Source organism: Thamnophis sirtalis, unplaced genomic scaffold, assembly GCF_051295495.1.
Source record: "Thamnophis sirtalis isolate CommonGarterSnake01/CBP01778 unplaced genomic scaffold, rThaSir2_p1.2 scaffold_3, whole genome shotgun sequence".
In the NCBI taxonomy this organism is placed as follows: Eukaryota; Metazoa; Chordata; class Lepidosauria; order Squamata; family Natricidae; genus Thamnophis; species Thamnophis sirtalis.
Window position 1 is genome coordinate 66186832 of NW_028261383.1, and position 17021 is coordinate 66203852.

Below are 17021 nucleotides of genomic sequence, written 5' to 3' on the forward strand. Positions count from 1 at the left end.
CTAGGGGGGAAGGCTAGTGATTGATTTATTTTTCAATTTAACAGGCTCACGAAGCTGAGGAAGAAGCTCGGAAGAATCCGGAATTTGCTGATCGATTGAAGCAGCTTGACAAAGAGGCTGCCTACTATAGAGAGGAATGTGGCAAAACCCAAGCCGAGGTGGACAGGCTCTTAGAAATCCTCAAAGAAGTAGAGAATGAAAAAAATGACAAAGATAAGAAAATTGCTGAGCTGGAAAGGTACATTTCTTATTGTCTGTCTTTTCTCATAAATACATTCTATATCCCTGCTTGATGAAAAGAAATAGCAAAATGCATCACGGGAGTAAGCAAATGAAATAGACCAGCACCATACGGGATACGACAGGGTTTTTAGAAAAATATGGTTCTGTGTAAATCGTTTGTCCAAATGCTTTTGAAGATTCACTACGATAATAAAGTCTCAGCTCCTTTATAGAGAACCAGGAGTCGGTGGGGTGGGGAGACTGCATTAACATTTTATTTTTTTTTGCAAAATTGAAGGAGACGAGAGAGAAAAAGTGTAGTAGGATTAAAAAAATGAAAATAACCTGGACCTCAGACTTGGCTGAAAGAAACTGGGATGTAATAAGAATGAAGTAAAACTAAATAAAAAAATAGAAAAACAGAAATGGTACACTAAAAGCTTATGAATGTAAAATGATTTAGAAGTTAACATTTGTACTTAGAACAAAGTAGTGAAACACTTGATAACTTGAAAAAATGTCTTTTGCATCAAAGGATTGTGTTATGATTGGGTCAATGAGGCCATGTTAAATCAACATAATCCACATCTTGTGTTAATAAAAGCACACTAGTACACAAATAAAATTAGATTGTATAAAAAGTATGATTATGAACATTTATTTATTTGCCTATAATAAACAAATATACACATCTTGCTAGTAATTGTCTTACAACTGGTTATTGCCACAGTATTAAAACCTCAACTTTCTAGCATCAAAACTAGATGTTGCAACTAAAACTAGATGTTGCAACTAATCTTGGAAAATAAGGGATGCTCAGTTATAAAAATACAACCAAGATTTAGCATAATGTTTTCCAGAATCAATGAATAAAGAGTTAGGTTTTTTTCTCATTTCTTTTTACATCCCCCTTTTCTTCCCAGCTTTCCAATTTAATTTTGTTCAATTTCTTCACAGGTTAAAAATAAAAACTTAAAAAGAAAACAAAGTAAGAAAGAAATAGAAATGTACACATTACTATGATATTTAATTTATAAATGGTACTTATAAATGGATTTTCTTTTTCTTGTGGTTGATGCACTCTTGGTTACCAGATTAGATCTCTGTATTTTTGAAATTAATAGCAGTAGACTTAGCAGTAGACTTATATACCGCTTCATAGGGCTTTCAGCCCTCTCTAAGCGGTTTACAGAGAGTCAGCATATTGCCCCCAACAATCTGGGTCCTCATTTTACCCACCTCGGAAGGATGGAAGGCTAAGTCAACCCTGAGCCGGTGAGATTTGAACCGCTGAACTGCTGATCTAGCAGTAGCCTGCAGTGCTGCATTTAACCATTGCGCCACCTTGGCTCACCTTAAGCAGATTTACTGTCTCCCATCTTTATACTATTAGTTCTTGATTTATGACCACAATTGAACCCAAAATATCTGTTGCTGAGATATTTGTTAAGTGAGTTTTGCCCCATTTTACAACCTTTCCTGCCATAGTTGTTAAGTAAATCACGGTAGTTGTTAAGTAAGCCACATGGTTATTAAGTGAATCTGGCTTCCCCATTGATTTTGCTTGTCAGAAGGTCGCAAAAGGTGGATCACATGACCCTGGGATGTTATAAGTATGAGTCAGTTCCAAGCATTTGAATTTTGATCCTGGGGATGCTGCAACAGTTGTAAGTGTGAAAAACGGTCATAACTCACTTTTTTCAGTGCTGTTGCAACTTGAGTGGTCCCTAAACAAGCTGTTGTGAGTCAAGGATTACTTGTAGTGTCTTCTATTAATAGGCTAAGGTTCTCCCCACATGGCCATTTTAAAGCTTCTCCACAGTGTCTAAATCAGCCTCTTCACTGGCTGCCAAATTGATTAATATCTGCTGACATAAATGAACAATCTACTAGTGACCTATACATTCTTGTTTGTGAACTGACACATCGGGCAAAAGAGCCAGAGTTTGGTTTCCTGTATTGGTGATAGTGACTTTGAATGGGCAGGAACAGACAGGCTTCACTCACTCATAACTTATGGAACTGCCCTTACTTCCAGCTATGGCACTCACTGCCAACTAGTTGTATGTGTAAAAGATGCTTCCGGGTAGGTAATACATTAGAGTTCAAAGGCACAAAAGAGAAAGAAAAGATAACATTTAATTTATTTTTATAAGCATAAAAGGAAAGAGACTAAGGCATTATGTGTGCATATTTTAAAAGACTTCAAAAAGAAAGGGAGGGGGAAGTATTTTTCTGGAATTTGTCCAAGCATTAATTTGGAAAATTGAGAAATTTGGGAAAAAATGTATATGCTAAAATTCAATGCTATGTTTTTTTAGGCTAGAAGATTATTGCTGGATTCATCTATAGAGTCTCTTACTGCTTCAAAATCTCTAATCCTGTGCATCTATTTATTTAATTTTTAAATATTACTCTTGCTTCTAAAGCACGCTTCCAAACTTCAAGCATTGTACAAACGTTGCAGATGTTTTAATACTTTTTTTTTAAACCACGGAGGTTCATGTAAAGAAATGAAAATATTGTTTTCTGCTCCAAAGTTTTAATGCCTTATTGTGTAGGATCTGTGGGATCTTGTTTCATTTTTGGAGAAAAGAAAGTGACATTTACATTGGATGGAGAATTGTAGAATAGTAACGCCTTGATTTAATGGACCATTCATTGGGAGTGGAATGCAAATGCATGCTTTTTGAGGCAATTCACCTCAGGTGAATTAGGACATCCGTACAGAAATGGCATAAATAGATGCAAATGAGGTAAATCTAATTCAACTGAAAGTAAATTGAAATGGCTGGTCTGGATTTTTTCAAAGGTGAAAGCTGTCCATTTTTTTCATGGCTGTATCCAGACAGATGATTTGTCCATTGCATCTGAAGTCAGTTAAAAGGGTGATCAATTAAATCAAGATTTTATTGAAATTCAGAGATCTTACAGATTAAGTTATCCTTTAAATCGTTTTCTTAATTCTTGTACAATTTTTAATTTTTTTTTATAAAGAGATAAAATAATGTTTAGGGGTGCTACAGTATACGGAGATGTGTGCTTGGGAGCCTTCTCCAAGTAATTACAACTACATCAGATTCATTCTGACATCATTGTAGTACTATCTTTTCTTGCATGTATATCAGGTTGTTCTTAGACTCTATTATCATGAGAAACACAAACTAGCTGTCTATTAGAGAAGAAATAGGAACTACAAATTACTCCAGCTAAGAGGAAAAGATCACAGTATTGTAGTTTTATGATTTCAATTAAACAAAAGAAAATATTTGGATGAATTAGTTTTCTCTATTCCTCATCATTGGAAAATAAAGGAATTTTCAAAATGTAGTTCATTTGTTTATTTTAGTATAAAGTTTATTTTCAAAATGAAAAAGGATAATGGGAGACAGGAGAGAGCTTCAGAAAAAGATCCAGAGCACTGAAAATAGGCACAATTTTTCTTCTTCTCCTGCATCGCTTAAAACATTTCACTGAAATTAAATGTACTTAAGGCAGAATTGATGGGAGCAAGACTTTTTTCACATAGTACATCATTACAATGAAGCTATTTAAGAATTATTTAAAAAGTATTCTTACTGAGAATTAAAAAATCTACTATATTCTTTTCACTTTTTTTCTTCCTCTGGGCTGGCAAGGTTGTTGGTGAGGCTCTTTATCAATATTAGTCTCTTTTGGGGACTGATATGCTTCTCAAACTTCCTTTACTGTATAACATATCGATACTCTGTAGTTAATGTAAAGTAATATACACAATCATCAGATGATGACTATATCTGACATCTTTCTCCTTTAAGTCAGGCATTCTAATTCTAGCAGAAGAATGAAAATCTTAAAGAAATGGACCATTTCTTCAAGGGCTGTGATAGGTGTAATTTGCAGAGGTTGTAAAGCTCATTGGCTGTTGTTTGCTCATACTTGATATAAAATCTGTGTGGTTTCAGTATGCAGATTTCCATTAATATGATTGGTTGAAAGGGTTGCAGTTGAACTGCTACCAGATAGTTCTGTTAAATGAACTAACCAGACAGTTCTGCTAAAGGAAAACTAGGAAATTAAGAATAAGAAGTAAAGAAACCAGCATACCCGATAGGTATTTAATGGTTTCTGATGTTCCCCCATCTTTTTTAAAATAGTAAATAAATCATCTTTTGCAAAGTAGTACAGGAATGTGCACCTGTGATGTCTCTGGGGATTATTTTACTTTGGCCTTAGATAAGAGTTTGTATATTGCTTTGACTAATTGAAAGGACATGTTAAATATTTTTGCAGAAAATAAGTTATCAGACATCTGGATATTCTCAGCGATGAAGTATTAGTCTTATTCTTGGGACTGAACAAGATTGCTCTCAGCTTTAGCAAGAACTCTATTTCCATAAGAAAAAGAGTGTCTTTGATCAGTGTAAGTGATCAGTACTTGAGAATCAGCAACATAAGAATTCTTTGAACATGAAGCCAAGCCGTTTAACTTCCTTTATTTTTCATGGGTGAAGATGACTTGCTCACATGAGTCATCCGAAATCCAAGTTGGTCCGCACAAGGCTTTCCAAGAAAGAATACCTCCTGCCAACCACCTGGCCTTGTAGTTGCCACCATCTTCATTGTGGTTTCCTGGACAGGAAAAGTGTGTCTGAGGCAGTCTTTTTCATAGTAGAAAAGCTATTGCTTTTATACACTTTTCACACAATTCTGTCTTGATTTCCTTCTAAAAAAGTAGATCACTGATATAGTAACTGCTCATTTTTATGTTGTAAAACTAAAGTTTCTCTCTCTCTCTGTCTATCTATCTATCTATCTATCTATCTATCTATCTATCTATCACTATTGATACGTTTTCCAATTATTCCATTCATTTAGCAGGTTCCCTAATTCTTTAAATATACTTCCCTCTAACTGGTAGTGTTTAAAAGAATAACAAAATCCTTTGTTACAGGAAGGGACCTTTGTACTCTGCAACCTGATTTTGTTTTCTTTCCCCTTTTTCTTCTTATTGTTGATAGACTTTGTCTCAGAACTTCATGATTATCTCAAGCATTTTATAATGATATGGTACAAATTCAACATTATAAATTAACGTACTATAAGGAACGTACAGGAGTGTTCCCCTGGCACAGCGTAACATCAGTCACAAGATTTTGAAATATTTAATAGTGTGTGACAGAGTGAAAATATCTCTAGAGAAGATCTGTAATTTCTGAAACTGAGCTCCATCAATTTCAGTCAATGCATTTGTATCTGTTATTTAGTTACAGCTAGATAGCTGCCACTGGATCAGAATATAAAGAGAATTTGACAACATGCATTGTAGATAACACTACATTCCATTTTTTCTCTAAACCTCTCATAGTTTCTTAATAGATTAAAAAGAGTTTCTGTGAAATTTTATAGTAAATGTTTCTGGTAAATAAATTGTTCTCTACAGAGTGTCCCCCCCCCCCCGTGTGTGTATGTCAGTTCCGGATCTCGTTCCAACTGGTAAGATTGGAATGGGCCTGGCAGCATCCACATGGATGCGTGCAGCACACGCGCACATGTGCACAGTGCGCACATGTATCTTAGCGCCTTGGTGATGCTCCCGCTGCTCCACAGAGAGTCGTTCAGGCGCTGTATGCGTTATGTGCATGCACAGAAGCGCAGAAGCCTTAAAAGACAGATAAGGAGCTTGGGAGGGCGGGTGGGCTCTCTGGAGCACCATACTGGAATGATATACGATGCTCCGGACAGGCTCCGGTACACCCGGGCAGGCTCCGGTACCGGGGCATACCACCTGCAACCCACCACTGGTGTATGTGGACATATGATGAAGTACTCTTGTGTGAGGATTTGTACTCAATAAGTGTGATAGGTTTTTTTAAAGAGGTTCTTTTAAAATCCCACAACTCATATCTTCATTAAATGTACTCCTTGAATTAGAAAGGGAAGTTAAATATCTTCTAGTAGAAGCTCATTCCCAGCTAATACAATTGATAAGTAAATAATGAAGGAGGAACATAGGATAAATTATTCCTAGGAGTTGGCATCCAAATTGTTTCACTATTTCCATTAAAGCAGATGTCAGTATTTTGTCTGGCATTCTGTTCTGCTGCTATCTGTCTTTTCTAATTTAAGGATACAATCTTTTTTGCAGTTTTATTCATTCATACATGCATGCATGCATGCATGCATGTATGAATAAAACTGCAAAAAATATTATATATATATTTTCCTAGATTTTCATGGGTATAGGTATGCTGGTTTTGTTGTATTCGGGTCTTTTCCTGTGTAAGATTGAGATTGTCTTGGAAACATTTTGGTGAGGTCTCACTCGCCATCTTCAGGCTGGTGTTTTCGGCTTAAAGCATAGTCAGAGCTGCCATCTTTCTATAAATCTTTGTGTGGGGGAATGGAGTGCTGGTTTTGTTTCAGTAAGTGGATTGATTGGCTGTGTGGTTGCATCATGATTGGTAGATTGTTGCTGATTGTTGCTGGCTGTGTGTCCATTGTTGTTTTGTGTTGTAATTGCCTGGGTGGTGGTTGGGGCTAGTTTGTTGACTAGGGCTGGTTTCCAGATGTCTGGTAGGTGGGAGGTATTTCAAAATCTTGTGACCTCCACAGCAACTCATGAAACAAACAGTACACAACATATCAGACAGAACCCTCACCACAACTGAAACCAATGTCCTTTCCAGAGGATTCAACTTTGCAGTCACCCCTAAACGCTTCCCCACTGAAGACATCATATGTGAAATTGAAGCTACACTCACCAAAATCAACCCAGACGAAGCCAATAAAATCACACTTGCACTCACCAACATCCTTTGCTCCAGTAATCCACCCAGAAGCAACTTACGCAAGAAGAACAAAAAGCACTCACCAACCTGAGGAAAGACAACAACATAATCATTCTCCCAGAAGATAAAGGTAATGCCACAGTGGTGATGAACACGCCTGACTACCAAGCCAAACTACCCAACCTACTCCAAGATCCCGTTTACAAATCTCTAAACACAGATCCCATCACCTACTTGGAAAAAACTACCAAATCCAAAATAAAAGCCTCTCCCATCAGTGAAGAGATCCAGCAAAGAATCATCCCCAGAGAGAAATCTTCCAGATGCCCCAAACTCTATGGCCTCCCCAAGATACACAAAGAAGGAAGACCACTCAGACCCATAGTCAGCTCCATAGGCTCACCTCTACAGAATCTTGCCAAATTCCTCGCCAAACAACTCCAACCCTACACAAAATCCATCACCTGACACATACAAAACTCACTCCACTTCATAGAAACAATAAAGAAACAAAATCTACAACCCAGTGACCTACTTGTGAGCTTCAATGTCATATCCCTCTTGACCCAAGTGCCTATAAACAAAGATTTGACAGCTATACAAAACAAACACAACCCCTCTATACACATCCTGGACCTGACCAACCACTGCCTAATCAATACATACTTCATCCATAATGGACAAAGATACAAACAGATAGAAGGATCACCCATGGGATCATCACTCTCACCCATCATCGCAAACTTATACATGGGACATTTTGAAACTAACGCCTTAGATAAATCTGAACACAAACACAAACTCTGGCTTAGATATGTTGATGACACTTTCGTGATTTGGCCACACAGGAAATAAAAACTGGACAACTTCCTCACACATCTCAACAGCCTACATCCCAAAATACAATTCACTATGGAAATGGGAAGCAAACAACCAACTTTCCTTTCTGGATGTTCTAATCTGCAAAAAAAAAACAATGGCTCCCTAGGACACCCCATCTACTAGGAAAAAAAACGCACACCGACTGCTCTTAAACGCACAATCCCATCACCACCCTGCGCAGATCAACTCTGTAGCCAAGATCCTCATCTCCAGAACCAAACGCCTAGCTGACAAAGACCACCTGAAAACTGAATTACACTCTCTCACAAATGTATTAATCTCCAACGGATTCCAAAGAAAAACAATTATCAACCTAATCCAAAGGGAGACTTCCCCCAAGAACTGAGAAGGGAACAGAACAGGACAAGGGCATCACCCTCCACCCTTACATCAAGGGCACCACAGATAAAATCAGCAAAATTCTCCACAAACACAATATCAAGACTGCCTTCAACACGGACCAAAAAATAGCCAACATCTTAAGAAACCCCAAAGATAAAATCCAGCTAGAAAACCAAGGAGTCTATGAAATACCATGCAAAATCTGCCCTGCAACATACATAGGACAAACGAACAGGAGAATAAATGCATGCATCGCAGAACACAAGAACGCAGTAAGAAAAAAAGAAAAAAACTTCCTCCCTTTTCCAGCACCTTAAAGCTACAGGACATGAAATTAATTTTGAAGGAACCAAATTAATCTCCAAAACTTCAACAAGAGAATAATTATGGAAGCTATCGAAATAGAAAACACCCCCACAACATGAATAAATGTGACGATACCTCCCACCTACCAGACATCTGGAAACCTAGTCAACAAACAAGCCCTACCCCCACCCAGGCTGTTACAACACAAAACAACAATGGACACAACACAGCCAGCACCAATCTACCAATCATGATACAACCACACAGCCAATCAATCCACTTACTGAAACAAAACCAGCACTCTACACCCCTCCACCAAGATTTAGAGAAATATGGCAGCTTTTTTAAATAGAAAGCCGAAAACAACACTCTGAAGATGTCGAGTGGGACCTCGCCAAAACGTTGTCAAGACAATCTCAATCTTAGATGGGAAAAGACCTACAAGACTAGGATAGATAGATGATAGATAGATAGATAGATAGATAGATAGATAGATAGATAGATAGATGATAGATAGATAGATAGATAGATAGATAGATAGATAGATAGATAGATAGATAGATAGATAGATAGATAGATAGATATAGATAGATAGATAGATAGATAAATATGGAACATTTTTTTGTATCAACAGCCTCTCATGTATAGTATGTAACTGTTATCATTTGTCTTCATGACTTTTCTCCAAGCTAAACATGTTTGTTTATTTTTCTCACTGCCCTATGGAATTTGGTTTCTGGTTGTCTTTCTTTGAATGCATTTCAGTTTCTTATTAACAGAGGACAGAATCAAAATTACGTACTGCTTTATAATCCCTTGGTAAGGCCACACTTGGAATGTTACATCCGTTTTGGTCACCATAATATTAAAAAAAAAGATGCTGAGACTCTGGAAAGAGAGCAGAGAACAGCAACTAAGATGATTAGGGGACTAGAGGCTAAAACTTTTGAGGAATAGTTGCAGAAATTGGGTATATTTAGTTTAATGAAAAGGACTAAGGGTGACATGATAGCAGTGTTCCAATATCTAGAGGGCTGCCACAAAGAAGAGGGAGTCAACCTATTCTCCAAAGCAGCTGAAGATACCACAAAAAGCAATAGGTGGAATCTAATCAAAGAGAGAAGCAATCTAGAACTAAGGAAAAATTTCCTGACAGTTAGAATAATCAATCAGTGGAAGAATTTGTCTTCAGAGAAGTTGTGAATGCTTCAACACTGGAAGTTTTTAAGAAGAGATTGGACAACCATTTATCCAAAATGCTATAGGGTTATAGCAGGAGGTTGGACTGGAAGATCTCCCAGGTCCCTTCCAACTCTGTTATTCTGTTACATTAGAATGTCCTATTTACCACCTTCTAAACTGACTCAAATTTCCTGTTAGTCATTCAATCTCCCCCCCCCCTCCATTAATATCCAGACTAACTATCAATATGAGCAAAATAACAAATAATATTTGGATGACTAAAATGTGCAAATAAACAATAATGTAAATTTATTTGCAATGTGTGAATATGAATATGTGAAAGTAGATTAATTTACTGCTATGGTAGATTGTTGTAATTTTGTAATTTTATTTCTAATTTAGTTTCTGCTGGTCTTTACCTTGAGCAGATGTCTTTTGCTGTTAGAAGGACCCTCACAAAAGAATGCCTTTTAACAAATCATCCAGAGGCTCTTTAATTTTTGGATTGAAATAAAAGAAGTAATATATCTTTTTGCATATGTTCCCCAGGTGCATAATTTTAGTTATCTTGTGTTTTCATTTGCCAGCAGGATTCCAAGTCACATTTATTTAACTTAAGATCTATGCATACTATGGATTTGTATGATTGCATAAATATAAAATATTTCAGTGTAAATTAAAACTCAGCCAGTAGCATTCTTACAGATTGCTGATAATCACCTGGGGAAAACTGGTGAATACTACTTTTTTTAAAATGAGACAGACTGTAGCCACCAGCAAATCATTTTACTATGGCACCATTAGTTTCACCAACAAGAATGGCTAATTACAGTTTTGAAGTTCAGTTTCTTTCATTTTTTTCTATGACAGAAGTTCAGTTTCTTTCATTTTTTTCTATGGTTAGATATGAATGAACATATAAGCCCTGCTAGAAACTTATGGACTAATATAAAGAACATTTAATGGTCTGGAAACATAGAGGTATGGATTAAAATCCTATGGAAATGCATTAATAAATTAGATAAAAATCTGAGATGAATATTTGTCTCCTAATATTTTCCATATTTTTAATACTAGTCCATTGTCTGCTTCTTTGCTTCATCTGGTAAAGCTTACAAGTATTAGAAGTTAGCTGTGTTTACCTTAGAAGTTACTTTCTAGCTTAAAACATGAAAGAGAGCAGCAGGGAGACACTTTTTTTAATGGTTCTTTTATTCTTGAATCTTTATAAGTTGTTCAGAAATCAGACAATGCAAAAGAGAACTGACCCCAGACTACTTATAGAATTTGAAATAATTATTCCCCCCCAAAAAAATCAGATGAGAATTTTTTTTCTGGAATCATTTTCACATTTGGCGTTAATCTCCAGGGACTACAGGAAATATGCTTCTGCCTAAAATTCTCTATTTGTATCAATGTATTTTATTATTTATGGAAAACATTATGAAAGGATTATCCAAATTTCAGTTCTTTCCCTGTTTGCTTAAAGAAGAAGAATGTAAGGGAACACTCTACACTATGTCAAATACTATGATGAGGATGAGGATTGATAAAAGCAAACTCCATTCCTAGGCTTATGATAATGTGTTACCCAGATGCTGATATTGTGCAGCAGAGAAGAAATTTCAGCCATTAGGATTATGAGAGATTTTTCTTTTATTCCCTTTAATTAAGAAAACTGATAAATAACAACCACTTTAGAGTAAGCTGTCACCAGAATATTCAAATTGCCTTTCATTATAATGCTGTCACTACCAATAAACCAAATAGATACTGGTCTCAGGTCAAAGGTTTTCCTATCGGGTTAATTTGACAATAGTCTTCAGAATGCATTGTTTATTTCTAGGCAAATGAATTTTTTTTAAAATCAAGTGCTACGTTACAACTGCACTCCATTTTTATTTTATCAGAATGTTTTTGGCATCTCTGACTAGAACAAACTTGGTGATAAAAATTGTGCTTTGCAGCATGAAATTATTATTTTTAATTAAAGTTTTAATATATATTATTATGATCAGTCTGAAATAATCCTAATTCTCCTCCTCCTCCTTTGATTTACTGCTAAATCTTGACCGCTATAGATATATGTGCCCAGAAAGAGAATGAGAGAGAAAAAAATGAATGTACATTATCTGCTCATGTATTAAATGTTAGAAGCCTAATTTTATTATTCTTGTGTAGCAAAATTATAGGCTTAGCAAAATTATAGGCTTAATTAAAGAAATCTGTTCTTATAATCCAGCCATTTTTTTTCTTCTGCAGTGGAGTTGATTATATAATTTGGTTTACTAGGGAATGCCAACAATGTGTTAAATTTTCTCAGCTTGAATTAATCATTAATGCCTGTCTTTTTAAAAAAAGGAATGGTTCTTTATAATTTCAAGGGTTTTCTAGTTTCTTTAATTATTTTTTTCTGAATTTTAATGAATCAGTATTTTCCATAACAATATTTTATTTATTTATAAAATGTATACGCCGCCCATCTTACCTCAGGATAATTTCTATACAGGCCGAGATGTAAAATATAACAAACATAAAATCAATAGCTACAGTTAGAATTCCTATCTAGGCCAATACTACAAATAAGGATATAACTGACCACATACAAATAGTTTTCCTACCATCCTGTGATGGTTTTCTGCCTGTTTTATTTTGAAAAGTAAAACTTGGTGAGTTTTTTGAGCCAGGGGAATGTTAAATCCAACTTTGGAACAAGGTTCTTTTTTCGTACGGTTGAGTTTTGTGGTCCTGGCACCAAGAGTGATATATCAGAATATCTACAGTACACAAAATTATGACATTTAAAGAAAAGTAGTTGAAGAATATGGAAAGCTTATAACCATCACATTGAGTAAATCTGCAATGCTGGGTTATTGCATTGCCTGCAACCATTTTAGAATAGTGGAATGATGGATGGCACTGTCCTGTATTCTTCTGTCATTTCAGGCGTGTTTTCTTGCTTCATTTTTCAAAATGCTGTTTTTCTATTTACATGCCATTACAGTACATGTCATTAAATCATTGCTAATTCTTAGCAACTACATAGATTATTTTCTGCATGATGAACTATCCCTAACTTGGTCAGGTCTTCCAATAGGATAATTTGATCCTGGTCATTTGTGCTAAAAATAAGCTTTGAGTAGATTTGTCAGGTGAGCTATCCTTTGCACTTGACTACTACAAATCTGTTTAGAGCCATGTGACTGAAGCCACATATAAGCATTTGTAGTATAGACAGACAGGCAGACAGGCATATCCTTTACTCAGGCAGGAAAAATATTTCAGCTTAGTTAATGGTTGCTAAGATCTGTGATGTCTACTACAATTACATTTAATTGATCTCCTGTTGCAATCCAGCAGTTGCATAAAAATAACAGAATTAACAGAGTTGGAAGGGACCTTGGAGGTCTTGTAGTCTAACCCCCTGCTCAAGGAGGAAATCCTCTACCATTTCAGAGAAATAGTTGTTCAAGCTCATATTAAAACCTCCAGTGTTGGAGCACCCACAACTTCTGTAAGCAAGTTGTTCCACTGATTGATTCTTCTGTCAGGAAATTTCTCTTTAGTTCTAGGTTGCTTCTCTCCTTGATTAGTTTCTACCCATTGCTTCTTGTCCTGCATTCAGTTGCTTTGTAGAATAGATTGACTCCATCTTCTTTGTGGCAGCCCCTAAGATATTGGAAGACTGCTATTATGTCACTCCTAGTTCTTCTTTTCATTATAACATTTATATTACAGTTATAATATAGCAGTAGACTTATATACCGCTTCATAGGCCTTTCAGGCCTCTCTAAGCGGTTTACAGAGAGTCAGCATATTGCCCCCAACAATCTGGGTCCTCATTTTACCCACCTCGGAAGGATGGAAGGCTGAGTCAACCCTGAGCCGGTGAGATTTGAACCGCTGACCTGCTGATCTAGCAGTAGCCTGCAGTGCTGCATCTAACCACTGCGCCACCTTGGCTCATATATCTAGTTTATACAATAGTGCTGGTTGAAAATCCAACAGGATTTTTTTTTCATTACTTGTTTTCTTTCCCAGAGTATCTATTTCCTTTTTTTTTTAATGCCAACAAGTGTTTCATCACTTCTCCCTCACTTGTGGTAAAAGGGTTTCTGTCCCTTTTACTTGAAGACAAAAAAAGTTTTCAATTCTTATCTTAAAAGAACCCAAAGGATGTTTCTTTCGTTTGAAGTGGCTGGAGAAACATGAAATGTTTCAGCTGGGGGGGGGGGGATACAGTTTAAAAATAATCTTTCAGTTGGATTTCAAACCAGCAATATATGCTAGGACACTGTTATAATGAGTACATTATTGCAGAACTTCGGTTTTAAGGTGGAGGCAAGAGTTTGCAAGATATGAATTTTTAACAATATATTGAACTGATTCAGGGGTGGGTTCCTTCCAGTTCTAACCTCTTCTATACAAGATGTTCCACAAATCTACAGTGCCATTTAGAACCGGTTCCAGCTCTCTCCCCCCGCCCATCTGCACATCATCAAGATGAAGAGCAAGAGGAGGAATTCTCAGAGTTGAATTCCACAAGTCTTAAAGCTGCCAAATTTGAACACCCTTGGGTTTTTTCCTAAAGGGTTAGGGGTGCAAGGGTCTTGTATCTTGACAGCTTTAAGACTTGAACACTTCAATGCCGGAGTTCCTGAGTCAACATGACTGGAAGAAGAATTCTGGGAGTTGAAGTCCACAAGTCGTAAAGCTGTCAAGTTTGAACACCCCTGGGGTTTTTTATCTAAAGGGTTAGGGATATAAGGGTCTTGTAACTTGACAGCTTTAAGACTTGCGTGCTTCAAATGCCAGAGTTTCTGAGCCAACATTTTGGTTGCTAAGCAAGAGCGTTGTTAAATGAATTTTACCACATTTTACAAGTTGGCCACGCCCACCCAGTCACATGACTGCCAAGCCACTCCCACTTGGTCACATGGCTGGCAAGCCACTCCCACAAAGTAGGCCACACCTACAGAAGAGGTTCTAAAAATTTTTGAAACCCACCACTGAACTGGTGGCAGTGTCTGCCAATGTTTGCATTTTGATAGATATAACTCTGTATTTATGTATGTAGGAGGCATTATTGTTGCTGTTTTTATGCCTTCATGTCAGTGATGACTCTTGGAAACTGCCTGGAGAAGTCCCTGGAGTTTCCTAGTAAGATTCCAGAAATGCTTTGCCATTGCCTGCTTCCTCAGGGTGAGAAAAAGTGACTGGCTCAAAATGACCCAGCTGGCTTTCCTATGTAAGGGAGGACTAGAATTCACAGTTTTTTTTAATTTCTAGTCTGGTGCCTTAACCATTACTCCAAACTGGCTCTCTTATTTTTGCAGGTAGTCCTTGACTACCTGTAAACATTAATCCATTCATTTAGCAATTGTTCAAATTTCAGTGGTACTTAAAACAATTGACTTATAATTGGCCCTCACGATTATGACCATTGCAGCTGTCAGCTTCTGCTTTGCTGTCGCTTCAGCTGCCATGAAACGGGGAGGGAGGGCCTGGTATTTGGGAGGGGTTACTCAATGTGCTGGAGGAAGGTTCTGGAGTTCCCTGACTGATCGGAGTACGCATGCGTGGGTGTTTCCCGCCAGGACTAATGGCACCGACATTCCATCTTCGTGATGCCTTTTGAAGTTATCTCACACCTGACACTTGGAAGACTTATGATTGGACTGGGACTATGATGCCAAGGGGTGGGGAATGGGCTATTCTATATATCAATCGCTTTCGCGCCTAATTAATCAGACTTCGCTGCGCTTTGCCTTTAATCATTCTTAATTAGTAAAAGTACACTTGATTTCCACACATGGAGTCTCGTGGTCTTTCTTTCCTAATTAATTAATGGAGAGGAGCTGACAGCAGCATTCCCACCATCACATAATCTAGATTTCGGCACTTAGCAGCCAGCATGGATTAATAATGGCTTCCAAAGGTCATTGGTCATAATTTGTGACCTTCCCAGCCACTTTCCAACAAACAAAAGTCAATGGGAGAAGCTGGATTTGCTTAACAACTGCATGGTTCACTTAATGACTGCAGTGATTCACTTAACAACTGTGACATAAAAGATCACAAAATCAGGCATGACCACTTAATAACTGCCTTGCTTAACAATGGAAACTTTGGTCTCAATGGTGATTGTAAATTACCTACACTATATATAGTTTATATTGTAAATTGAAACTACCTACCTATATAATTCTGTATTTATGTACATACATAGTATATGTCCTACCCATAGAAAGGAGATATATCTGCACAGTAAGAGCCAGTCGCATAAGGGAAAGCAATTGTTCTGTTAATTTTCTAGAACAAAAATTCATGAGAGCAAGGTCCAGTCCAGTGGGAGGATAAAGTACCCTGAAATTTGGACCAAATAATTTACAACTGTTGCCAATATATTCCCAATCTAGACATGACCCTACCTCCGTTCTGGGGAAAGCATTACTTTGCCCCTAAAATTAGTTAATTACCAGTAATTAATTTAATTAATATTAGTGTGTGTGGGGGGGGTAGGGGTGTCTTACAGATCAGTGTGATTCTTTAACAAGTCCAGAATATATGTAAAATGCAATAGCAAAGACACCAAATGTTGTTCCCACCTCGTTGCTTTATCATTTGTACTTTTTAATGTAAAAAGTAAAAGTCTAACAAAGAGCTATTAATTTCATAGGGAGCAACGAGAGGTTTGCAAGTATTGTTGCCTGCTTTTCAGATTGCTCTAAAGAATTTCAAGGGTTGGATGCTGGCTTTTATTTCTGCTAGGCCTATTGAAGTAATTTCCTCTTAAAAGCAGACAATAATCTGTGTATTTTTTCATGTTAGTCCTTCTATGCAATTTACAGTGCTATAAAATGAAATAAAGAAAGTGACCCAGATGGCTGATTAAAGGTTTTAGTTTTGTTGCTGGATGAGTAACAAGTAGTCTTAGTATTTTTGCTATTATTTATGACAGAAAACCAGACCTTCTAAGCAGATAAGGATCCTCCTCCCACTAAGAGATTATGTTTCTGGAGAGTTAAACATGATGAGTCTCTTAATTGTAGCCCTTTTGTGTAGCCCCAAAGTCGTCTTTTGAAGACTTTGTTCTGTAAGATGTTAGAGCAGCCCAATAAACTGTAACAGTGAGCCAAATAAGAGAGCAACCTGCCTTTTGCAAACATGGGTTTAAATTTTCTCATAAAATTTAGAGTCCTGAACAATTGCTTATATGCAGGTGGTAAACCTAAGGTGACGTAGTAATAAGACTGCAGAGTTTCTAGAGCTGTTTGTCAATCTCAAGAAATTCACTTTCTCTGCAAAACTCTAGTT

General features: G+C 36.9%; 1 protein-coding gene across 3 annotated transcripts in view; it reads left to right on the forward strand.

The window, feature by feature from the left end:
- The window catches only part of ERC2 (ELKS/RAB6-interacting/CAST family member 2), a 608417-nt gene that overhangs the window by 292843 nt on the left and 298553 nt on the right, over positions 1-17021 (forward strand). For all 3 annotated transcript variants that reach the window (XR_015695894.1, XR_015695895.1, XM_087709041.1), the window contains one exon: positions 45-238. Coding sequence is in view for 1 of the 3 variants with exons in the window: in XM_087709041.1 (XP_087565167.1) it covers positions 45-238 (194 nt within the window). In the remaining 2 variants the exon portion in view is untranslated. The remainder of the gene's footprint in view (positions 1-44; positions 239-17021) is intronic.